The 22,722-nt window shown below is 37.0% G+C and overlaps 5 protein-coding genes across 5 annotated transcripts; 4 read left to right on the top strand and 1 right to left on the bottom strand.

Moving 5' to 3' along the window:
• Window positions 1-4,272: 4,272 nt before the first annotated feature.
• On the bottom strand, window positions 4,273-5,006 carry LOC125029898 (cuticle protein AMP1B-like). Its single transcript, XM_047620082.1, has 3 exons — window positions 4,998-5,006; window positions 4,618-4,865; window positions 4,273-4,480 (listed from the first exon to the last, which is right to left on the bottom strand). Exons 1-3 carry the CDS (start codon window positions 5,004-5,006, stop codon window positions 4,273-4,275), a joined length of 465 nt encoding a protein of 154 aa, XP_047476038.1.
• A 4,326-nt stretch (window positions 5,007-9,332) lies between these two features.
• On the top strand, window positions 9,333-10,101 carry LOC125029897 (cuticle protein AM1239-like). Its single transcript, XM_047620081.1, has 3 exons — window positions 9,333-9,341; window positions 9,460-9,737; window positions 9,894-10,101. The coding sequence occupies exons 1-3, from the start codon at window positions 9,333-9,335 to the stop codon at window positions 10,099-10,101; spliced, it is 495 nt and encodes a 164-aa protein (XP_047476037.1).
• Window positions 10,102-10,325: 224 nt separating this feature from the next.
• On the top strand, window positions 10,326-12,680 carry LOC125029896 (endocuticle structural glycoprotein SgAbd-2-like). Its single transcript, XM_047620080.1, has 4 exons — window positions 10,326-10,361; window positions 11,824-11,919; window positions 12,050-12,297; window positions 12,473-12,680. The coding sequence occupies exons 1-4, from the start codon at window positions 10,326-10,328 to the stop codon at window positions 12,678-12,680; spliced, it is 588 nt and encodes a 195-aa protein (XP_047476036.1).
• A 2,074-nt stretch (window positions 12,681-14,754) lies between these two features.
• LOC125029895 (cuticle protein AM1199-like) lies at window positions 14,755-15,676 on the top strand. Its single transcript, XM_047620079.1, has 4 exons — window positions 14,755-14,763; window positions 14,892-15,142; window positions 15,330-15,536; window positions 15,652-15,676. Exons 1-4 carry the CDS (start codon window positions 14,755-14,757, stop codon window positions 15,674-15,676), a joined length of 492 nt encoding a protein of 163 aa, XP_047476035.1.
• Window positions 15,677-21,500: 5,824 nt separating this feature from the next.
• Window positions 21,501-22,274, top strand: LOC125029894 (cuticle protein AM1199-like). The gene is made up of 3 exons (XM_047620078.1): window positions 21,501-21,509; window positions 21,640-21,890; window positions 22,055-22,274. The coding sequence occupies exons 1-3, from the start codon at window positions 21,501-21,503 to the stop codon at window positions 22,272-22,274; spliced, it is 480 nt and encodes a 159-aa protein (XP_047476034.1).
• The last annotated feature ends 448 nt before the right edge of the window (window positions 22,275-22,722 follow it).

The raw sequence follows: 22,722 nt of genomic DNA, 5'->3' as shown, positions 1-22,722 counted from the left end.
TTTAGTTTTTATTCCATTTATTACAATGGATATTCTTGGTGTGACATACTGTCTGTTTCATTTTTGCTTCTAAACTATCCCCTGTGTGCAAGGAATGGCCGGGGTTACCATCCACTGGCAGCGAGGGATTCGAACGCAGGTCAGCAAGATTGCCAGACGAGAGAGAGAGAGAGAAATCGATATATAGACTGCTAAGATAGATAGATATAGATGCAGAACGGTCACATAAGCATATGCCTATAAATATACATGCTATGTATATATATATATATATATATATATATATATATATATGTATGTATGTATGTATGTGTGTGTGCATGTAAGTGTGTGTGTGTGTGTGTATGTGTGTGTATGTGTGTGTGTGTGTGCATAAAACGACAATATTGGTTTGCTAGCATAAAGTTTCATGTGCAAATTATGAGAGGAGATGGGGCGTGTTCAAGGTACGAGCGCATTTTTCATATCGTTAGCATTTTATGCAAAGTCACTTTAGATGAATAATGCGCAGCACGGAAAAATCTTATCCTCTCTATACAAGTTTATGGGATTTGGAAAAAAAATTAATGACAGAAATAACGGTTGACTGCACTTTCGTAAAGTAGAAATTATCAAATATTTTATATGTATTCTGTTGATCCTTAACCTTATGTACAGCTCCTTTCCACATCATTCATAGGGTCAATTAAGGACATTTATAACAGATCCAAGGGGCAGAGTAGCGTCCGCCCAAGGTAGAGTTTGTGTAATAAAAAGGAAAGAAGTTGTTTTCGTAAACGAATGTACTTGATTTAAAGAAAAAATCAAGGGCGCCAAAGTGCACAATTGATAAAGAAATTATACCAAGTTCTTAATTGGCAATTCTGTTGCCTACCTTATAAGCTTAAAGAAACACTGTTGAACAAGACCTTTCCTAACTTGTGCCACCTCTGCCCGTCTTATGCCATTCGTGGCAAAAAATCGATTTTGTATATATATACAGATATAAACACACACACACACACACACAGACACACACACACACTCACACACACACACACACACACACACACACACACACACACACACACACTCACACACACACACACACACACACACACACACACACATATATATATATATATATATATATATATATATATATATATATATATATATATACAATATGTGCAGTTCCGGAACTATATTTCAGTACACTTGTTGGGTTCCAACTGTGTACATCTGGCAACTACTTTGTAACAAGATAAGGTAATTGGAAGAATAGAATAACCAATAAGTATATTAATGTTTATTTTTGGAAACTACTTAAACCATTTGATTTTTCGTTTTCTTTAAATAAGTGATAATAAAAGTAATCGTTGCTTTCGTAGTGAGAGATTTTTTAATGCGATTTCCTGTTCTTGTTTGTTTATCGAAATGGCAACACTTGTGGAGATGAAGCGCCATTTCCCCCTTCTTTCAACACAGCAAGTGTCAATTATAACTGCATATTTCTTCAGGCTTTGAACATCTATGTATGGCAGCAAATCAAATAAAAATAACTGGGAAATCACTGAGATATTTGTAACTGCTTCTTGTAGTTGCTGTGTTTTTTTATATAACATTAATTGAACGCAAAACCGTAGTAGGGCTACAGTAAATATATAGATGTTTTATCATCGCGTGTGCGTGTGTGTGTGTGTGTGTGTCAATACTGAATGATGAGTTACTAAACAGTATATATATATATATATTTTTTTATTTCGGTTATTCTGAATGTCCTTTATCTTATGATAAAATCCGATCATAGTTTTCTCTATCATAATCCCTTGGCATTTCTATAAAAAGACAAATACACAATTAGAACTTCCGAGCGAAAATATACGTTTGCTTATTTCTACTCGAGCAACTACTAGCTGGGTGGTTTTAAAGAGTGTGGATATCAAAAGGTCAAGAACTCCCAGGTCATGAGGTGTATGATATCTGATATCTTGAAAAATATCTTGTTCATTCTGAAAAAAACAGACGGTTCATCTCGCTCTCTTCTTTTGTTTGTCTCGTATGTATTTTTTCTTTATTTGCCTTATTATGTTTGTCAGTGCGCGTTTGTTTACAGTATTTGCGTTGGTGTAGATCAAATTGGCATACTTGTCCTATATCACAAAATCTTCATATGTTTATGAAATAATAAAATGGGAAGAGTATTTTCTTTTCGTCAGAACCAAACACTGATTTAATAAGCAGAAAAATGCAACGTTATAATTAATTTAGAACGTCAACTGAACGCAGAGCTGTATATGCGGGTGTGCAGAGAACCTGAACATTTTATTTAAAATAAATGGTTTTATATTCTATACACACCTTGAACCTCTTCTCGCGCATAATTCCATAGCATATAACTGACAACTCAAAAAGTGTGTGTGTGTGTGTGTGTGTGTGTGTGTGTGTGTGTGTGTGTGTGTGTGTGCGTGTACGTGTGCGTGTGCGTGTGATGGGCGTGCGTGTGTGTGTGTGTGTGTGTGTGTGTGTGTGTGTGTGTGTGTTTGTGTCATTTTTTTTAGACGGGAGGGCTTCTATGAACTGACTCGTTGGTAGGATGCTTATTCTTTTTAAAGGTTTTTTTTTTTCTTTTCGTTTTTTTATTTTTATTTTAAAGAAAAACGATAATTTTAGAAAAGGAAAAAAAAAACTGGGGCAGTCATACTGATAACAAGAACAATTTATCGTTATTTAAAACCTTTTCTGAATTAGCAGTTGGGAAGTGTTTTCATCATCCGTGTCCCAAACATTGAAAATATTCGCCAAAATATTTTTTATCGGGTGTGAGCCTGTTGCCGGGAGGTGAGGGTCTTTATGAAGCTGCATTGGCGGAGGGGCATCCTGGTCTTCGGTGGTGTCTCGCGGAACGCCAGAACGAGGGCGGTCGTTCACGGTGCCTTCCTCCTCCCACCTTATTCACCTGTATACCACCGACCGGGAAATGGCCAGCACTCTTGAGAAAAATAATTTTCCTTTGTCCCGGTTATGCGGCCTCTATCTGCAAGTTCAGAATGTTCAGAATTTCAGTCTGGCGTCCATCTTGAAAAAAAAAGTGTTAACCTGGCAGCCTCGTTTTCACCCCCGACCCATATTTCTCACATGTCATCATAACCTCACATGCCATTGGATACCTCTCCTTTCTTATTATGCATATATTGGGATTAGCCGCGAAATGAATACTCAGGAATTTATGAATATTCTTTAGTATAATATCAAATATCCGATTATTTTCCGCAAGAACAAACAATCGTTTAGATAACTTTTCCTACACCGATAAATAATGATATCTATCATAAACATATCCAGATAATCTATATATTTTTTTATTATGTTGTAAAAGTTTGGTATGTTAATCCCATCTATACCTACGCATATATGGTAAACAGACGCGCAGTGACAAATCGAAGGGAAATAAAACTACAAATGACAGAAAGGTAGAGAGCGAGATGAAATTCCCATTTCATCAGAATTAACATTATTTTTCAAGATATCAGATAAAACGCAGCATATGTATAGGGAGTCGGTTCTTAATCTTTTGATATCCATACTCCTTGGAATCAACAGCCTGTAGTTGCTCGAGATGAAACGAACCAACATGTATTTTCTCGTTCAACTGTTTGAATGTGATTGCTTCTACTCATAGAAAAACCAAGACTTTTGGAAAAACAGTAAAACTATGGTAAGCTTTTAGCACAAGATAAAAGGCATTCAGAATAACCGAAAATTATACATACTATTTTGTAATTTACTGCCAGTATTGACTTCGTATTTCCAAAAGACGCTGAACACAATCTCTCTCTCATACATACAAACACGCACACAAATAAATCATCTATAAATTAATTGTAGCCCTACTGCGGTTTTGCTTTCAGTTAATGTTTTATGATGACTACAATGTAGCATATTTTCTGTTTATTGAATCAATGTTTGGTAAGCCATTCCCAAGATCAAATAGCTTACGTAATCAAAAATTTTGAAGTAGATGTTCATACACTTATTGGTTATTTTTGTTTTACCTAGCACGTTCTTTTTTACAAACAACCAGATGTACAGAAGTGGGACCCAGCAAGTGTACTGAAATATAATTCCGGAACTGTACATTATATACATATTGCTAATTCAAGGGGCAGAATATGCATATTGAATGTAATATCTTACTCAGAATGAAAATAGATACAACACTTTATTGTTGTATCTTTATTGTCTCTTTTTATATACAGAATATAAAAGTACGATGCATATTTTAAAATCATATTATGGATATCCATAGCTAGTTCGAGGGGCAGAGTAACGCCCGCTCAGGGCGGCAGCAGCTGCGTCCTCCCGACGAGCCTTCTCGATCTGGGCGATGGCGTGGGCGGGGAGGGGAGGGGGCGTGGGCAGCAGGTCGGACTCCACGCGGTAACCAGCGTCGTCGGCGACGAAAGTCACGTCGGCGGGAGAGCCGTCGGGGAAAGTGAAACTGAGCAGATAAGAGAGGTAGGGAAGAGTGCGGTGTTATCAGGAATGCTGATTCACAAAGCAGAAATAAACTAATTTATACAGATTACATAATTATGCATATGTGATCACTAAGATTGAATTATGTTTTGTACTCACGACCATCCTCCTTGCATGGCCACTGCTCCAGACGGTCCTTGAGGGGCACCTTGTTCCTCACGCTTAATGCCATTGCCGGTCTCGAACTCAAAGCTGTACACTCCTGATGCGTCAGGTCCCTCACGCTCGTCCTTCAGGATGGGAATGACTGGTCCTGAATACGCCCCAGGAATGCCATAGAACCCGGTCGGAGGTGGTCCGTAGTGGTCTGGGGCTGCGGCAGCCATCGCCACCAAAGCGCAGATGATCTGCGGAAATGAGATTAAAGTAAATATCATAGGAGGGGAAGTTTGCTTCTATTCTCAACATATATTAACTCATGGCTTAATCCAAAATTCGAATTTCATTAGTAATAAAAAAATCAGTGCCTGCGAACCTACCATGAACATATCGGTGAAGTAAATTTCAGTGTGCCAAGGGTAGCATCGCGCTCCAGCGGCTTCTTACTGACTACAAGGTCTTCCTGTGTTCATCAAGGTGAGGTTCCTCACCTTAAATTATTTTTGATACTTTGGTCAATACATTTTGGAAAAAAAAAATATGACCTTTCTTTATCACGAAGTACATTGCATTCAAATGGAATATGGATCGTCTAATAATGTTTAAAAAGGAATGTCATGCACATGCAGGAAAAAGCTGTAGCAATTTGCAATATTTCTTTATCGGCATCCAAGAGTCACAAGATATGTCCACATGTAGAATGCGTAATTACGAATGCCTTAGAAGTATTTTACTTTTACCTAAAGTTACATTGGAAGAAACTACCAATAGAATGACGTCAAAAATATCAAAACGGTTAAAAAACGATGGTTATAGTAAAAGTAAAATAATGTGTGTGTGATACATATATATACATATGTGTGTGTGTTTGTGTGTTTGTGTGTGCGTGTGTGAATGGATAGGCTGTTCTTTTTGTGTGTGAGTAATATGTATGTGTGTGTGTGTGTTTGTGTGTGTGTGAGTGATATATATATATATATATATATATATATATAGATAGATAGATAGATAGATAAATAGATAGAGAGATAGAGAGAGAGAGAGAGAGAGAGAGAGAGAAAGAGATACATACATAAATAAATAAACATATATATATGTGTGTGTGTGTGTGAATGGATATATATATATATATATATATATATATATATATATATATATATATTTATATATTTATATATACATATATACGTATATATATATATATGTATATGTATATATATGAATGTATATATGTACAAGTATGTATGTATATATGCAAATATATTTGTATACACACACGCACACACACATATATATTCCATAAACAAATCCTGTTTGACTTTGACATGGACACTGGACATCGTCTTGTACAAGATTGTAACCGATGATTCACAACCCCTCTTTAAGTTTTTATGATTTTTATTAACCATACCTTTTTTCCTGTATGAGTTACTATATGTCCTGTAAGCCGATTCTCTACATATCAGTTTTCTATTTTTTTTACTGCTATATGCAGGCTTTGAAATAGAGTGCCTTCGGAGACTAATTTCTTCGATTTTTGATAAGTTGAAAAGTTCGACTGATCCGTTTTTACTACGGAAATAGCTGATGATTTTCTGTCTTCTCTTTCTTTCTTGGCTGTGTTTTGATCTGCACTGACACCTTTGGTGGTAGAATTCTCGAATTTTTCAGTCTGGTTCTACTGTATATATGGCTTACCATAATAATAATAATGTGTATGTGTATGTATATATATACATATATATACATATATATATGTATGTATGTATATGTATATATATTGCCGTGTGTGTGACACTAAAGGTTTTAGTTTCCTTGAATTATGAAGATATAACGGAAAAAAAGAGGTCTGATGTACAAGTGACCTACTACGTTTCGTGAATATATTGTAACAGTAAGGAGAAGAATCGGCGGAAAAGGCGCATAAAAAAACTAGACTAGACTTATTTATGAAGTTCGTGGAAGCTGACAACCTCACGCGGTGTATATAGCTGGAGCGCAATGTTGCAAAGTGCATTAACATTAACATGTTCCCAGTAAGCTCTTTTCCTTTTCTTTTAGTTTGCTAAAATGTATGCATTTTCTGATAAAATGTAGTCCTTCTTAACTTTCCTCATGATAGATTTTAATTCTATAGGAAATTTTATTCTGCGCATTGCTGGTGGTCGTTGCCGCAGCCCAAGATCTCTACGGACCACCTCAGACCGGATTCTATGGCATTCCCGGTACAGTCATTCCCATCCTGAAGGACGAGCGTGAAGGACCTGATGCGTCTGGAGTGTACAGCTTCGAGTTCGAGAAGACTGGTACCAGACTGCCAGTCAATGCATTGGTTCACCCCCAGCCTTTAGCAGTTCAGCAGGCCCATCACATATGCCGGCAGCTTTCGCACACTTCATCTTGGAAACCGCCATCCTAACCTCAGGGTAGGAGGTTCCTCACTGATGAGTGGGTCCAGCACAGGTATTGTGATACCACTTGCATCCAAGCTAACTTGTCCCTTCCTTGTCCCTTCTCAGCAGTGTCTGAGCTCTACATACCAAAGAGCGACACAAGTCCTGATTGCCATTCAGCCAAGCCATGTGACATACTTCAGTGACTTAGCAATGTTCCAGAGAAGGAGGCTGTTCTCACTGCTGGGATCAACTCCCGAGCCATGGGGTCCAACAGACATCTCGTAGCCAGTTCGATCACAGACGGAAACCGCATTGAGGTCACCTAGAACAATGCGAATGTCTCGCCGGGGGCAATTGTCTGCCACGGATGTGAGTTTGTGTGTTTAGCGTAGAACGCCTCTTTCACATCGAGTTTGCAAACATTGGTAAGAGCGTACACAGCAATAAGAGACATGAAGCCGAAAGCATGCTTCAGTCTCAATGCCATAATACGTTGATCAACCGGTGTTACCTCAACTACCGAGGATTGAAGTCGGCTGGAGATGGCTATGGCTACTTCCTAGAGGTGATGACCATTGCCGCAGCCCGAGCAGCAGTAGATGTACCCACCCGTGCCGCTGCTAGGTCTTCTCACCTCCGAGAGGGTAGCCACCTCAGCTCCCAACTGCTCCAATTCCCTCAATAGCAAAGGTAACTGCTCATCCTGCCACAAGAACCGGATGTTCCAATTGCCTACCCTGATAGCTCGCCTGAGATTAAGCCGTTCCGGATGGATACCACCATTGCCACCCCCGCCGCCGCTGCCTCAAATAAAGGGGGTCGGCAGTTTGTTGGGCCTAACGTTCGCCTGTGGGGTTCCCTAGGGCTTTGCCCAAAAGCCTCATGCTGGGTTGGCGCCTGTCGGGGCGCAGGCGGGACGAGTAACTCCCATCCTGCACCCCAACATTTGCCCTCCCAACAGGACCCACAGCCCGCCTTGCTTGCTGGATGGGAGAGACAGCACTCCTCCCCCCAGCATATCCATTTATTTTGGTAGCTGCCGGTGAGTTATCTGGGGGGAGGACGGCTGAGGGGCAGGAGTTGGTATGTATCTATCTACCAATATATGCATATAGAGATAGAGAGATATTGTTAGATATATAGATAGATAATGATATATTTATATATATATGTGTGTGTGTTTGTATATAAATGTGTGTATACATGTACATATATATACAAAAACATACAAATATATATACATATTAATTTATTTATTTATATATACATGTATATATACATATAAATATACATATGGATCTCTATCTGTCCATCTATCTATCTGTCTATCTATGCATACACATATATACATATATATCTGTGTATGTATACATGCATATATATATACAAACACACATAAATATATATACGTATATACATATATGTGTATATTTTTATATATGTATATATATGTACATATAGATAGATAGATACATGTGTGTATATATATAAATATATGTATATACATATATGTATGTGTATATATATACTATATACATACATACATATACATTTTTTTCTTTATATATACATATATATGTATTGTGTATATATATACATATGTGTGTTAACATACATATATGTTAACACACACATATACATATATATACATACGCACACACGCATATATATATATATATATATGTGTGTGTGTGTGTGTGTGTGTGTGTTTGTAAGTGTGAGTGTGTGTGTGTGTGTGTGTGTGTGTGTGTGTGTGTGTGTGTGTGTGTGTAGATGTGTGTGTGTGTGTTTGTGTGTGTGTATGTATGTATGTATGTATGTATGTATGTACATATGTGTGTGTGTGTGTGTATATATATGTTTATATCTATATATATATTTGTGTGTGTTTGTATGTTTGTGTGTAGAGAGAGAGGGAGAGGCGGGGGGAATGGAGATAAATAGATAAAGGGAGGTCGACAGAGAAATGTAGCTCTTGCGTGTGTGCTGTGTGTTCGTAGGGAAGTGTATGAACACAAACTAAGGTTGACGTTTCCTTACTTTGATGCTAATTCGATCTTTATTGCCTACGTCAACATATATCTACGAAGGTTGCAGGGATTACCTTTATAGAATTTCACATCGTAGGAAACTAACAAAATTTCCGCAGGTTTCCTTGATATATTGTAAGATAAAAAAAAATGTTAAGAGAAGGGATGAAAGGAGCACGAAGCGTGGAGTCTCACCTTGACGAAGGCAGGAAGTCCGTTAGGCCAATGGCGTCCCCTGCTATATAACTGGAGCGGTGCCACACTGACACAGTATCCCGACCCTTTCGACATGTTCTCAGTGAGTTCTCAGGCAGTGCATATCTTTCCTCGGAGGATCAATCGGATTTGGATAAAATAAAAACTTGACTTTGTTCAACTTCACAAAATTTCATGAAATTGCATTATCTTCCCTCCAGGTGCTATATGATATGACAATTTCGCAGATTTTAGTATGTGCTTTGGTGGCGGTGGTTGCCGCAGCCCCAGACCACTACGGACCACCTCCGACCGGGTTATATGGCATTCCCGGGGCGTATTCAGGTCCAGTCATTCCCATCCTGAAGGACGAGCGTGAGGGACCTGACGCATCTGGAGTGTACAGCTTCGAGTTCGAATCCGGCAATGGCATTAAGCGTGAGGAACAAGGTGCCCCTCGAGGACCGTCTGGCGCAGTGGCCATGCAAGGAGGATGGTCGTGAGTACAAAGCATGATATGTTTTGATTTTTTTTAAATTTTTTTAATGCTTTTGTGAATTTTATTGCTCGCACATACATATGTATGCATTCAATCTTAATTGAATAAGATTTAATTTCTTTGTGACTTAGCATTCCTCCCGCCTTTTCTGTTCAGTTTCACTTTCCCCGACGGCTCTCCCGCTGTCGTGTCTTTCGTCGCCGACGACGCTGGTTACCGCGTCGAGTCCGACCTGCTGCCCACGCCCCCTCCCCTCCCCGCCCACGCCATCGCCCAGATCGAGAAGGCTCGTCGGGAGGACGCAGGTGTTGCCGCCCTGAGCGGGCGTTACTCTGCCCCTCGGACTACCTATGGATACCCTTAGTATGATCTTAAAATATGAATATAAATTTAATGTATTGTGTATATAAAAAGAAGTAATAAAGCAAATAGTTATATATCTGCTTTCATTTGGAGCAATATATACCACCTCTATAATACCTTAACATAGTAAAGAATTATATTTGATTAAACATTTGTTCAATATCAAGTTATGAGTTAAGTGTTATAAATGCAAAGAGGAAAAGGGCAGGATATGAAGCGGGGAAAATGGGAGACGCCCCTCCTGTCCGGCCCTTGACAGAAGTAGGTCCCTATATGGATATAAATCCCCGAAAATAAATGAACCTTTACATCATTTACCTAATTCTAAATCATTATTAAATCCATGTATGGATGTTTAACAGCGACTAAACGAGACAATGAATCCCTACTTAGTGGCCTCCTTGGCCATGTCACGGATAGCCACGTCACAAACCTTTTTCCTCGCCACTGAACGAGACTGAACACCTGAACGCCCACAACCATCTACTGTCCGAATTACAAGTCGCTCACTTATTTGTCGCACAACATCTTGCTAATATCTTCCATAAGCGATCTTTTAAATACGATTCCTCTACACACACACACACACACACACACACACACACACACACACACACACACACACAAACACACACACACAACCATATATTTGTATATTTATGAATATATATAGAGCACACAAAAGAGCGTTGTTATGTGCGCCTTTTTTATGTATAATTAATATGATATCTATTGGTAATAAACACATGTATAAACACATACAGATATATGTGTATGTGTGTGTGTGTGTGTGTGTGTGTGTGTGTGTGTGTGTGTGTGTGCACATTGTCTATCTGTCTACACACACACATATAATATAATATATATATATATATATATATATATATATATATATATATATATATATATATATATATATATATACTGCACACACATATCCTGTGCCTCGTCCTCCTAAAGCTTTTGGCTGTATACAATTTGCTTTCCCCGTTATAGTTTACTGTCAACAGCAATACTAGTAATAATGAAACATATGGAATGATAATAAGAGCAAATAATATATACAGTATAACGCGCGCACGCCAGTGTGTGTAGATTTGTGCATATATGTGTGTCTGTGTATATAAATGTACATGGATGTGCGTGTGTGCATGCGTATATCACATATCTCTCCATACGCTAGTGTCACTGAATATATCTCGAAATGATTTCCATACGCTTCTTAATGAATACTCTAAAAGAAACGCAAATTTCCCTCTTGAATCTCTCGTGAATATCCCCCCGCTCGCGGGCAGTTCGGAGCTGTACCTTTCGGGTAGCTGAGAATGATCAGCGATATGGGTGATGATTTTGAAATGAGTAATGTTGTCTATGGTATCATTATTGTCGTTTTTTCTCATTTAAGTATATTTATTGGATCATTATCAGTACTATTAGCTTTATAATTCTTATTTTACCATTGTCATTATAATTACTTCACCTATTTTTTTTTTTTTTTATCGTTCGTTTATTTATTATTTTTACTTCCATTGTAGCTTTTTTGACAATTTCGATAACTAAATTCTATGGATATCCTTTCCAGTGTAACTTCAAGTGAATGAAACACCCTTCTAAGGTATTTGGAATAATGATTTCCACATCTGTGCATATCGCATACCTGAAATCTGTCGATATACTTTCCACATTTATCTACAAGATAATCTGTTCACCTTGGTGAACACAGGAAGACCTTGCAGGCAGTAAGAGGCCGCTGGTATATATAACTGGAGCGCGATGCTACCCTTGGCACACTGAAATCTACTCTATCAACATGTTCGTGGTAAGTTCACAGGCACTGAATATGTGTGCCTGACGAAATCCAAAGTTTGGATTAAACCATGAGAAATATCTGTTGAGAATGAAAGCAAACTTCCCCTCTTATGATATTTACTCTAATCTCATTTCAGCAGATCATCTGTGCTTTGGTGGCGACGGCTGCTGCAACCCCAGACCACTACGGACCACCTCCAACCAGGTTCTATGGCATTCCCAGGGCGTATTCAGGTCCAGTCATTCCCATCCTGAAGGACGAGCATGAGGGACCTGGTGCGTCTGGAGTGTACAGCTTCGAGTTTGAGACTGGCAATGGCATCAAGCGTGAGGAACAAGGTGCCCCTCAAGGACCGTCTGGCGCAGTGGCGATGCAAGGAGGATGGTCGTGAGTAACATTCATATATATTTATATACTGTACATGTTTACAGACATTGATTTCTCAGTCAAACTGTCATTCTACAGTATAAGTGAGACGTACCTTGGAAGGCACCAACAAGCTGTGCTTGTGAGAATTTGTGTCTGACGTTGCATAATCTTCTCTCCCCTCTTTTCTACACAGTTTCACTTTCCCCGACGGCTCTCCCGCTGTCATGTCTTTCGTCGCCGACGACGCTGGTTACCGCGTCGAGTCCGACCTGCTGCCCACGCCCCATCCCCTCCCCGCCCACGCCATCGCCCAAATCGAGAAGGCTCGTCGGGAGGACGCAGCTGCTGCCGCCCTGAGCGGTCGTTACTCTACCCCGCGGACTAGCTATGGATACCCATGATGTGCTCTGATAATGTGCATCTAAGTTTAACCTATTGTATATAAGGATAACCAGAGTATAAAAACCCATGAATAGTATTTCTTTTCATTAAATATATCTGAGTAGTATATAATGGTTCAAGTATATCATTCATTATCTAAGATTCTGATATATGTATAATCTATACAGAATATGTATATCCATATATATACAAACATATATATACAAATATATATATATATATACTGTATATATATAAATCACACAGACACACATATATATAAATATGTATATATATGTATATATACACATACGTAAGCATATATATGTATATATACACATACGTAAGCATATATATGTATATATACACATACGTAAGCATATATATGTATATATACACATACGTAAGCATATATATGTATATATACACATACGTATATATACATAAGTAAACATATATATGTATATATATACTGCACAATATATATATATATATATATATATATATATATATATATATGTACATATATACATGTACAGTATGTATACATACACATATATGTATATATACATATATACATGTCTGTATGCATATATTCATGTATATATGTGTGTGTGTACAGGATGTATATATATGTATACACATAATATACTTGATATTTATACATTTATATTATGCATATATACATGTACACATATACATACATGTAGAGTATATACATACAAATTTATGTACAGTATCTATATATATACATATACATACACACACACACACACATTTGAGTGCGTTTAACACTACAGAAGGAACAATTATTGAATCATATACATATACAGTAAATCTATATATATGTATATGTGTGTTACACTGAAGTAGAAACAATTATTGAATCTGAGCAGACTACGAGGGGAAGATAAAAAAATTCAGGGAAAGTTTAACTTGGCAATATTATCTAATATTATTCATACCCAAGAAATCAGTTTTAGGCTGAAATCGAGAACTTTCTGAATTGGATTCTGGGACAATTATCTCGTCCTTTCTCATAAATATTTTTCAGAGATTATAAGATTCATGAAAATGAATTTGGTGATCAAGAACTCGATGTTATTAGTTTATTTCGTTCCTTCTTTAAACTAAACCCCTTCATTTTTTCACAAACATGATTAGATTTAGCAGATAATGAAGTGTCCTTTTTCCTTTTTCATTTTTCATTTGCACAGGGATAAATGCCTTTCACTTTAAAGTTTGCATTCATCTTGTTTTCACTTACCTTTACACATTGAACAGGCCCTGATCATGCACAAAGCGTGCAATGCTACACATGATAGTGCTCTGGGTGTCTGTGCTAACACTTGTAATGTATGTATTTATAAATCAACCATGCAATTAGTATATTCTTTCATTTTTCAAGGGACTAGTTTTCTAAAAAAAAAATTCATCGACTGTATACACTGTATATAGATTGAAACTGATGAAAGTCAAAGGCAAATGGGTTACTTAATGCTACAATGTCATATCATATTCTTCACGGAGTGTTTCCGTGATCGCCTTCCTTTTCTTCTTCATCATTACCATCTTTACGCCTGCGGCCAGGGATGTCAAACTCCTCTCCAGCGAGTAGGGCCTTAAGCGTTTGTGCGCCGGTTAAAAGGACCCATTTGTTAAATGTTTAAAACATAATAATGGATGTCGCATCTGAAAGTATAAAAGGTCATTTGAATAAGTCAAGAAATTAAAATATACATAGCATTGTTTAGAGACTAAAAGCCAATTAAATCACGCAAACCACAACAGTCGCATGTGCCACTCTTTACACTAGGTTTTTTGTTTTTAAATGTTTGACTTCACACTCTTACATAATAGAACTGCAACCATAAAAGGATCTCCATGTTGCGATTGTTGCGACAATTCACTTTATACGAAAGATGGATATATCCACAGTCTAACTGAGGTATGATTGCATATATCAAACTTTGTCTGTGGGGAGGAACTTCACCTTGACGCAAACAGGAAGTCCGTGTAGGCAGTTCGAGCCACCTAGTATATATAACTGGAGCGCGACGCTGCAACTGGCATACAGATTTCAACTCCGCCAACATGTTCTTGGTTGGTTCTCAGGCACTGAATATGCGTCACTGATATTGTTCCGAACCGTGCTTAATTTCAGTTGTGAGAAGAATCATGCCATTGTTCATCTGGCCTCGTGATACTGTCATGTTCTTAATTTACCGCAGATGTTCGTCGGCTTTTTTGTGGCGACGGCTGCTGCAGCCCCAGACCACTACGGACCACCACCGACCAGGTTCTATGGCATTCCCGGGGCGCAGTCAGGTCCAGTCATTCCCATCCTGAAGGACGAGCGTGAGGGACCTGACGCATCAGGAGTGTACAGCTTCGAGTTCGAGACTGGCAATGGCATCAAGCGAGAGGAACAAGGTGCCCCTCAAGGACCGTCTGGCGCAGTGGCAATGCATGGAGGATGGTCGTGAGTACAAAGCATGGCATGGTTCGTTTTGAAATATTTTTCTAATCGGTAAGTTGGTATGATAATATATATCTTTTGTACCTAAAACTTGCCTACAGACATCGATTTTACCAGTTTTTTGGAAGCTGTGCTTATGTGAATTTGTGCCTGACATCACCTTATCATGCCTCCCCTCTTTTCTGGTCAGTTTCACTTTCCCCGACGGCTCCCCCGCCGATGTCTCTTTCGTCGCCGACGACGCTGGTTACCGCGTCGAGTCTGACCTTCTGCCCACGCCCCCTCCTCTCCCCGCCCACGCCATCGCCCAGATCGAGAAGGCTCGTCGGGAGGACGCAGCTGCTGCTGCCTTGAGCGGGCGTTACACCGCTCCTCGGACTAGCTATGGATACCCATAGTATGATCTTAAAATATGTATAGAATTCTAAAGTATTGTATATAAGAAGAGAAAATAAAGCAACAAGTTATATATCTTTTTCACTTTGATCAGTATATGCCTCTTTATAATACAGCAACATATCAAAGGAATATATTTGATATGCTTGTCATATGCTACATGAAATTAGGAAAAAATAAAAATTTACACATGTACATTTTCCACGGGGAAGATACTTCATTGATATTGCAATTACCAAATTTCAGTTTTGAACTTGATATTTAAAATATGCCAAAAAGGGTTACATCTCATAAGTATAATATATATACACAAGCATATGCATATATATATATATATATATATATATATAGATATATATATATATATTTCATAAATGTGTTTATGCATGTGTCCTGTGTATACCTATATATTTTCATAATAATAAAGGTGTGTAGGCATGTATCTACCATCAGTCCATCCTTGGAACAGCGTGAAGGACCTCGCCACTTGGCGACAGCTGCTGGAATATCAGCAACAAAATTGTTGCGTTGCGTGTGGTCACGAGATATACAGATGATTAGTCAGTTTTGTATCTCTCCTTGACGATGATGATATACATATATATATATATATATATATATATATATAAAACATACATACAAACACACACACACACAGATATATATATATATATATATATATATGTGTGTGTGTGTGTGTGTGTGTGTGTGTGTGCGTACACAACCACACACACATATATAGGTGTACATATGTGTGTATGTATGCATATATGTAAGTATATAAATTTGTATATATATATATATATATATATATATATATAAGTGTGTGTTCAAATCTGAACTATATATATGTTAAACATGCATATATACATACAAACACACATACATACATACATACACACATATATATATATTTATATGTGTCTGTGTATGTGTGCATACGTGTGTATGTATGTATATATAAATACGACATATCGCCTTGAGAGGTCTAGTGCAGGTGCCATAGGGAAAGTCGCCGCCGTGGCACAGGAAGGGCATCCAGTCAGGTAAGAGTGGCACTGCTAAATAATCTCTCAGCAGGGAATTGAGAGAGGCCTTTGTCCTGCAGTGGAATAAATGGCAGACACACACACACACACACAAACATACATATTTGTACTGTATATCTGCCTTTCTCTCTCTCTCTCACTATATGTATATATGTATGTATGTATACGTACATATTTATATTTATATATACACAGTATATTTTCATATGCAGATATAGTATATATGTATGCGTATATATTAAACATATATATACATATATGTTATATATACTTTATCTATATATATACATACACATATGTATCATATATATAAGCATACATACATATATACATATATATACAAACATTCAGTATATATATATATATATATATATATATACAGACATGTGTATATATGCACAGACATGTGTATATATACATATATTTACATTTACATTTACACACACACACATATATATGTACTATGTGTGTGTGTATACATATATATGTGTATATATAGAAACATAATACATGGTTGAATAAATATGTATATCCATATAAATATATATATACATATATATGTATGCATACACACATATACATATATGAACGCATATATGCACACACACACACACACGCTCATACACACACACATACACATACATACACATATATACATATATAAATACATATACATATAAATGCATATATAAATACATATACATATATACATATATAAATACATATACGTATATATATGCATATATAAATGCATATACATATATATTCATATATAAATTCATATACATATGAATATACATAAGTATATACATGTGTGTGTGCGTGCTAGAATAAATCACATATAACAGATTGTTTTATATGAAACTTTTATTTATATAATCAATGACAAATGATAAGAGAAGCACGAGGGCTTGGAATCTCACCTTGACGAAGGCAGGAGGTCCGTGCATGCAGTTCGAGCCACCTGGTATATAACTGGAGCGTCGTGCTACACTCCCATTAAGTTGGTCCTCTTCAACATGTTCTCAGTAAGTTCACAGACAATGCGTCTATTTAGACAGTCTGTCGATCTGACTTAGATCTATTGATAAATAGATTAGCCGATAAAAAATTCTTTATATGCTTTCTCTTCTAAATGACGACGAAAATTCCGTAGATTTTACTCTGTGCTTTGGTGGCGACGGCTGCTGCAGCCCCAGACCACTACGAACCATCTCCCACCGGATTCTATGGCATTACTGGTCCAGTCATTCCCATCCTGAAGGATGATCGTGAAGGACCTGATGCGTCTGGAGTGTACAGCTTCGAGTTCGAGACTGGCAATGGCATCGAGCGTGAGGAACAAGGTGCCCCTCAAGGAACATCTGGCGCAGTAGCCATGCAAGGAGGATGGTCGTGAGTACAATACCTGACTGATTTTGATACATTTGCTTTAGTTGGTGATATAAATGTTTCCAAATATAGAATTTATCCACGAACTCTATAAATCTAATTTTCATTTTTGATAATCTAATCTTTGATTTGTGTTTAGTTTCACTTTCCCAGACGGCTCTCCCGCTGTCGTGTCTTTCGTCGCCGACGACGCTGGTTACCGCGTCGAGTCCGACCTGCTGCCCACGCCCCCTCCCCTCCCCGCCCACGCCATCGCCCAGATCGAGAAGGCTCGTCGGGAGGACGCAGCTGCTGCTGCCGCCCTGAGCGGGCGTTACTCTGCCCCTCGGATTACTTATGGATACCCTTAGTATGTTCTTAAAATATGACTAGTATTTTAATGTATTGTGTACATAAAAAAAAGTAATAAGGCAAATGGTGATATATCTGCTTTCATTTGGAGTAATATGTACCTAATCTATAATACATTAGCATAGTAAAGAATTACATTTGACTAAACATTTGTGCAATATCAAGACATATGGAAATCCTTCGCATTCACATACGTTAAGTGTTATCAGTGTAAAGAGGGGAAAAAAATATATACATATATAATTTCGATTGCACTAAAGCATGCTTTAGTTCTTGTTGGAGAGGCAACTCAGGGGAACACGATAAAAAGACTAAACACTCACACACACACACACATATATATATATATAAGTTTGTGTGTGTGTGTGTGTGTGTGTATATGAATATGCATGAATGTATATACATTTTCACACACACACAAATATATATGTATATGTATATGTATATATATACATATTATATATATGTATACACATATATATATGTGTGTGTGTGTGTGTGTATGTGTATGTGTATGTGTGTGTGTATTTTTGTACATATATGTGTGTATATCCAGTATGACATCTAAAGGTAACAAACACATATGTAAACATACATACTTAAATATATACAATCATACATACATATATATGTATGTATGTGTATACATATGTGCGCGCGCGCTTGTATGTGTGTGTGTGTGTGTTTGTGTGTGTGTGTGTTTGTATGTGTGTGTGCGTGTATGTGTGTGTGTACACATAAGCTCTCTGTATCTATACACACATATATACACATACACACATACACACGCATATATGTGTGTGTGTGTATGGTTATATATACATATACATATACATATAGTTACATATGTAAATACATACACACACACACACACACACACACACACACACACACACACACATATATCCCATTCGTACCCAAGAAAATATTTGTTCTGATTTGCAGGGCTTATGAACAAAACATCGGAAATGAAAATACAACAACAAGAAACCCGATATCTCAAACAATCTTCAAACTTTAGCTTGGCTCAAATTTGACACAACGGATTTACGATATGGTAAGTAAACTGACACTTTCTAATTTATTTCACTATGGTATTATGATTGGTATTGCTGACAAAATCTTAACAAATGTCATACCTTCTGTTATTCTAAATATTTCTACAGAAATACTATTGATATATAAATCAATTGCATATGTGTTACATAGTAAAACTCCCGATGTGCTCAACATGGACCCAAACTACTTTATATTTTTTTTATCCCATTGAATTCATGAATTATATCAATAAATAATGGTTTACAATATCTCTTGGCATTACTCAGTGATGCTATATTTTCTAAATATGAGTACCATTGCTTTAAAAAAAACATGAATTCCACCCATGGTGATGAAAATGTAAGGCGCTTATGTGTCTGCTTCTCTCCTGGCCTCCATGACACTCTGAGAGCATTTAATTGCAGCTCCAAATGGTCCTCTTCGAGATGTTAGTAAACATAGAAAACAATACAATAAAAAGGGAGACTATCATGTTCTCTGGTGACAAAGACCTCTTGGGAGAGGTGTACCAAATTTGACACAAATTATATATATATATAAATGTGTGTGTGTGTGTGTGTATGTATATATATGTGAATATATATATATATATATATATATATATATATATATATATACTACACACACACATCCTATGTCTTGTCCTGCATTTATATATATGTATATATACATATATATGCATATAAACATCATACGTACATAATATATATCTATATATATCTATATATACATATATATATACCCATATGTATATATACATATACATACATACATACATATATACTGCACACACATACCCTATGTCTCGTCCTGTTGAAAGCTTTTGCTGATTACAGTTTGCTTTTCTTGTTATAATTTACTGTAAACAGCAATACTAGTAATGGTGAAACATTTGTAATGATAATAAGAATAACAATGATAAATCATAATGATAATACTGATATTTTAGAGCAAATTATATGTACAGCATAACGCGCACACGCCAGTGTATGTCTGTATATATGTGTATATATGTATATATGTGTGTGTGTGTGTGTGTGTGTGTGCGTGTGTGCGTGTTTGTGTGTGTGTGTGTGTATGTGTATGTGTGTGTGTGCGTGTGTGTGTGTGTGTGTGTGCGTGTGTGTGTGTGTATGTGTGTGTGTGTGTGTGTGCGTGTGTACATATGCGTGCTTGTGCATATATATATACATAAATGTGCATTTGTGTGTGCCTATGTAGATAAATATACATGGATATGCGTGTGTGCATATCACATATCCTTGAATAGATAGCTAAATAATATCTATACGCGATGAGCAGTCAAAACATTTCCTTCTTGAATCTCTCGTGAATGTCCTCCCGCTCTCGGGCAATTCAGAGCAGCACCTGGTCTTCCTATCGGGTAGCTCATAATGGTCAACGATATGGTTGATGATTCTGAAATGAATAATATTGTCTACGTTATTTTTTGCCATCTACTTATCTTTTATTTGATCATTATCAATACTACTATCCGTATTATTTTTGTTTTACCATCGTTATTATGATTGCTTCACTTATTCTTTTCTTAATATTCTTATTAGTCATTTATTTTTATTTCAATTATAACTATTTTGACAAATTTGATAACTAAATTCTGTGGTTATCCTCCTCCAGTGTAACTTCAAGTAAATGAAACACCCTTCTAAAGGTATTTGGAATAATGAATATCACATCTGTACATCTCTATATTTTCCACATGTATTTACAAGATATTATGTATATACTCCTATGACATGGCTTTGCTAATTGTGATCAAGGCTCATATATATATATATATATATATATATATATATATGTGTGTGTGTGTGTGTGTGTGTGTGTGTGTGTGTGTGTTGTGTGTGTGTGTGCGTGTGTGTATTTCACACAGGCACACACATATAAATATATATATATATATATATATATATATATATATATATATATATATATATATATATATATTGAAGAAAGTGTAAAAAAAAAAAAAAAAAAAAAAGTGATGAGAGTCCTCACCTGAGGAACACAGGAAGACCTTGCAGGCAGTACGAGGCCGCTAGTATATAACTGGAGCGCGATGCTACCCGTGGTATACTGAAATCTACTCTATCAACATGTTCATGGTAAGTTCACAGGCACTGAATATGTGTGCCTGACGAAATCCAAAGTTTGGATTAAACCATGAGAAATATCTGTTGAGAATGAAAGCAAACTTCCCCTTTTATGATATTTACTCTAATCTCAATTCCGCAGATCTTCATCTGCGCTTTGGTGGCGATGTCTGCCGCAGCCCCAGACCACTACGGACCACCTCCGACCAGGTTCTATGGCATTCCTGGGGCGTATTCAGGTCCAGTCATTCCCATCCTGAAGGACGAGCGTGAGGGACCTGACGCATCAGGAGTGTACAGCTTCGAGTTTGAGACTGGTAATGGCATCAAGCGTGAGGAACAAGGTGCCCCTCAAGAACCGTCTGGCGCAGTGGCAATACAAGGAGGATGGTCGTAAGTAACATCCATATATATTGATATAATGTACAGACATTGATTTCTCAGTCAAACTGTCATTCTATATTATAAGTGAGACAACCTTGGAAAGCACCAACAAGCTGTGCTTGTGTGAATTTGTGTCTGATGTTGCATACTTCTCTCCCCTCTTTTCTACACAGTTTCACTTTCCCCGACGGCTCCCCCGCCGATGTCTCTTTCGTCGCCGACGGCGCTGGTTACCGCGTTGAGTCCGACCTGCTGCCCACGCCCCACCCTCTCCCTGCCCACGCCATCGCCCAGATCGAGAAGGCTCGTCGGGAGGACGAAGCTGCTGCCGCCTTGAGCGGGCGTTACACCGCTCCGCGGACTAGCTATAGATACCCTTTAATAAGATCTTAAAATATGTATCAAAATTTAACATACTGTATATAGAAGGAGGTAATAAAGCAACCAGCGATCTTCATTATGAGAATTACATATTTCCTTAGTAATATAACTATCAAGTAAAAGTAATCATCCTATATATCAAAAAACAAGATTTATACACGTGAATATATAAATATGTATATATATATATATATATATATATATATCACTGCGAGTGTAATTTACACTTTATATATATATATATATATATATATATATATATATATATATATGAATATATATGCATATATATATATATATATGAATGTTTATATGTATATATATATATATATGTATGTATGAATAATATGTATACACATATATACATACATACATACATACATACATACATATATATATATATATATATATATATATATATATATATATATACCAGTTATGGGTGGACAATATCTAGTCA

The sequence above is a fragment of the Penaeus chinensis genome, chromosome 10 (genome assembly GCF_019202785.1).
Source record: "Penaeus chinensis breed Huanghai No. 1 chromosome 10, ASM1920278v2, whole genome shotgun sequence".
Classification (NCBI taxonomy): domain Eukaryota; kingdom Metazoa; phylum Arthropoda; class Malacostraca; order Decapoda; family Penaeidae; genus Penaeus; species Penaeus chinensis.
Note: the sequence above shows the minus strand (reverse complement) of the source record. Positions and strands in the feature narration are given on the sequence as shown.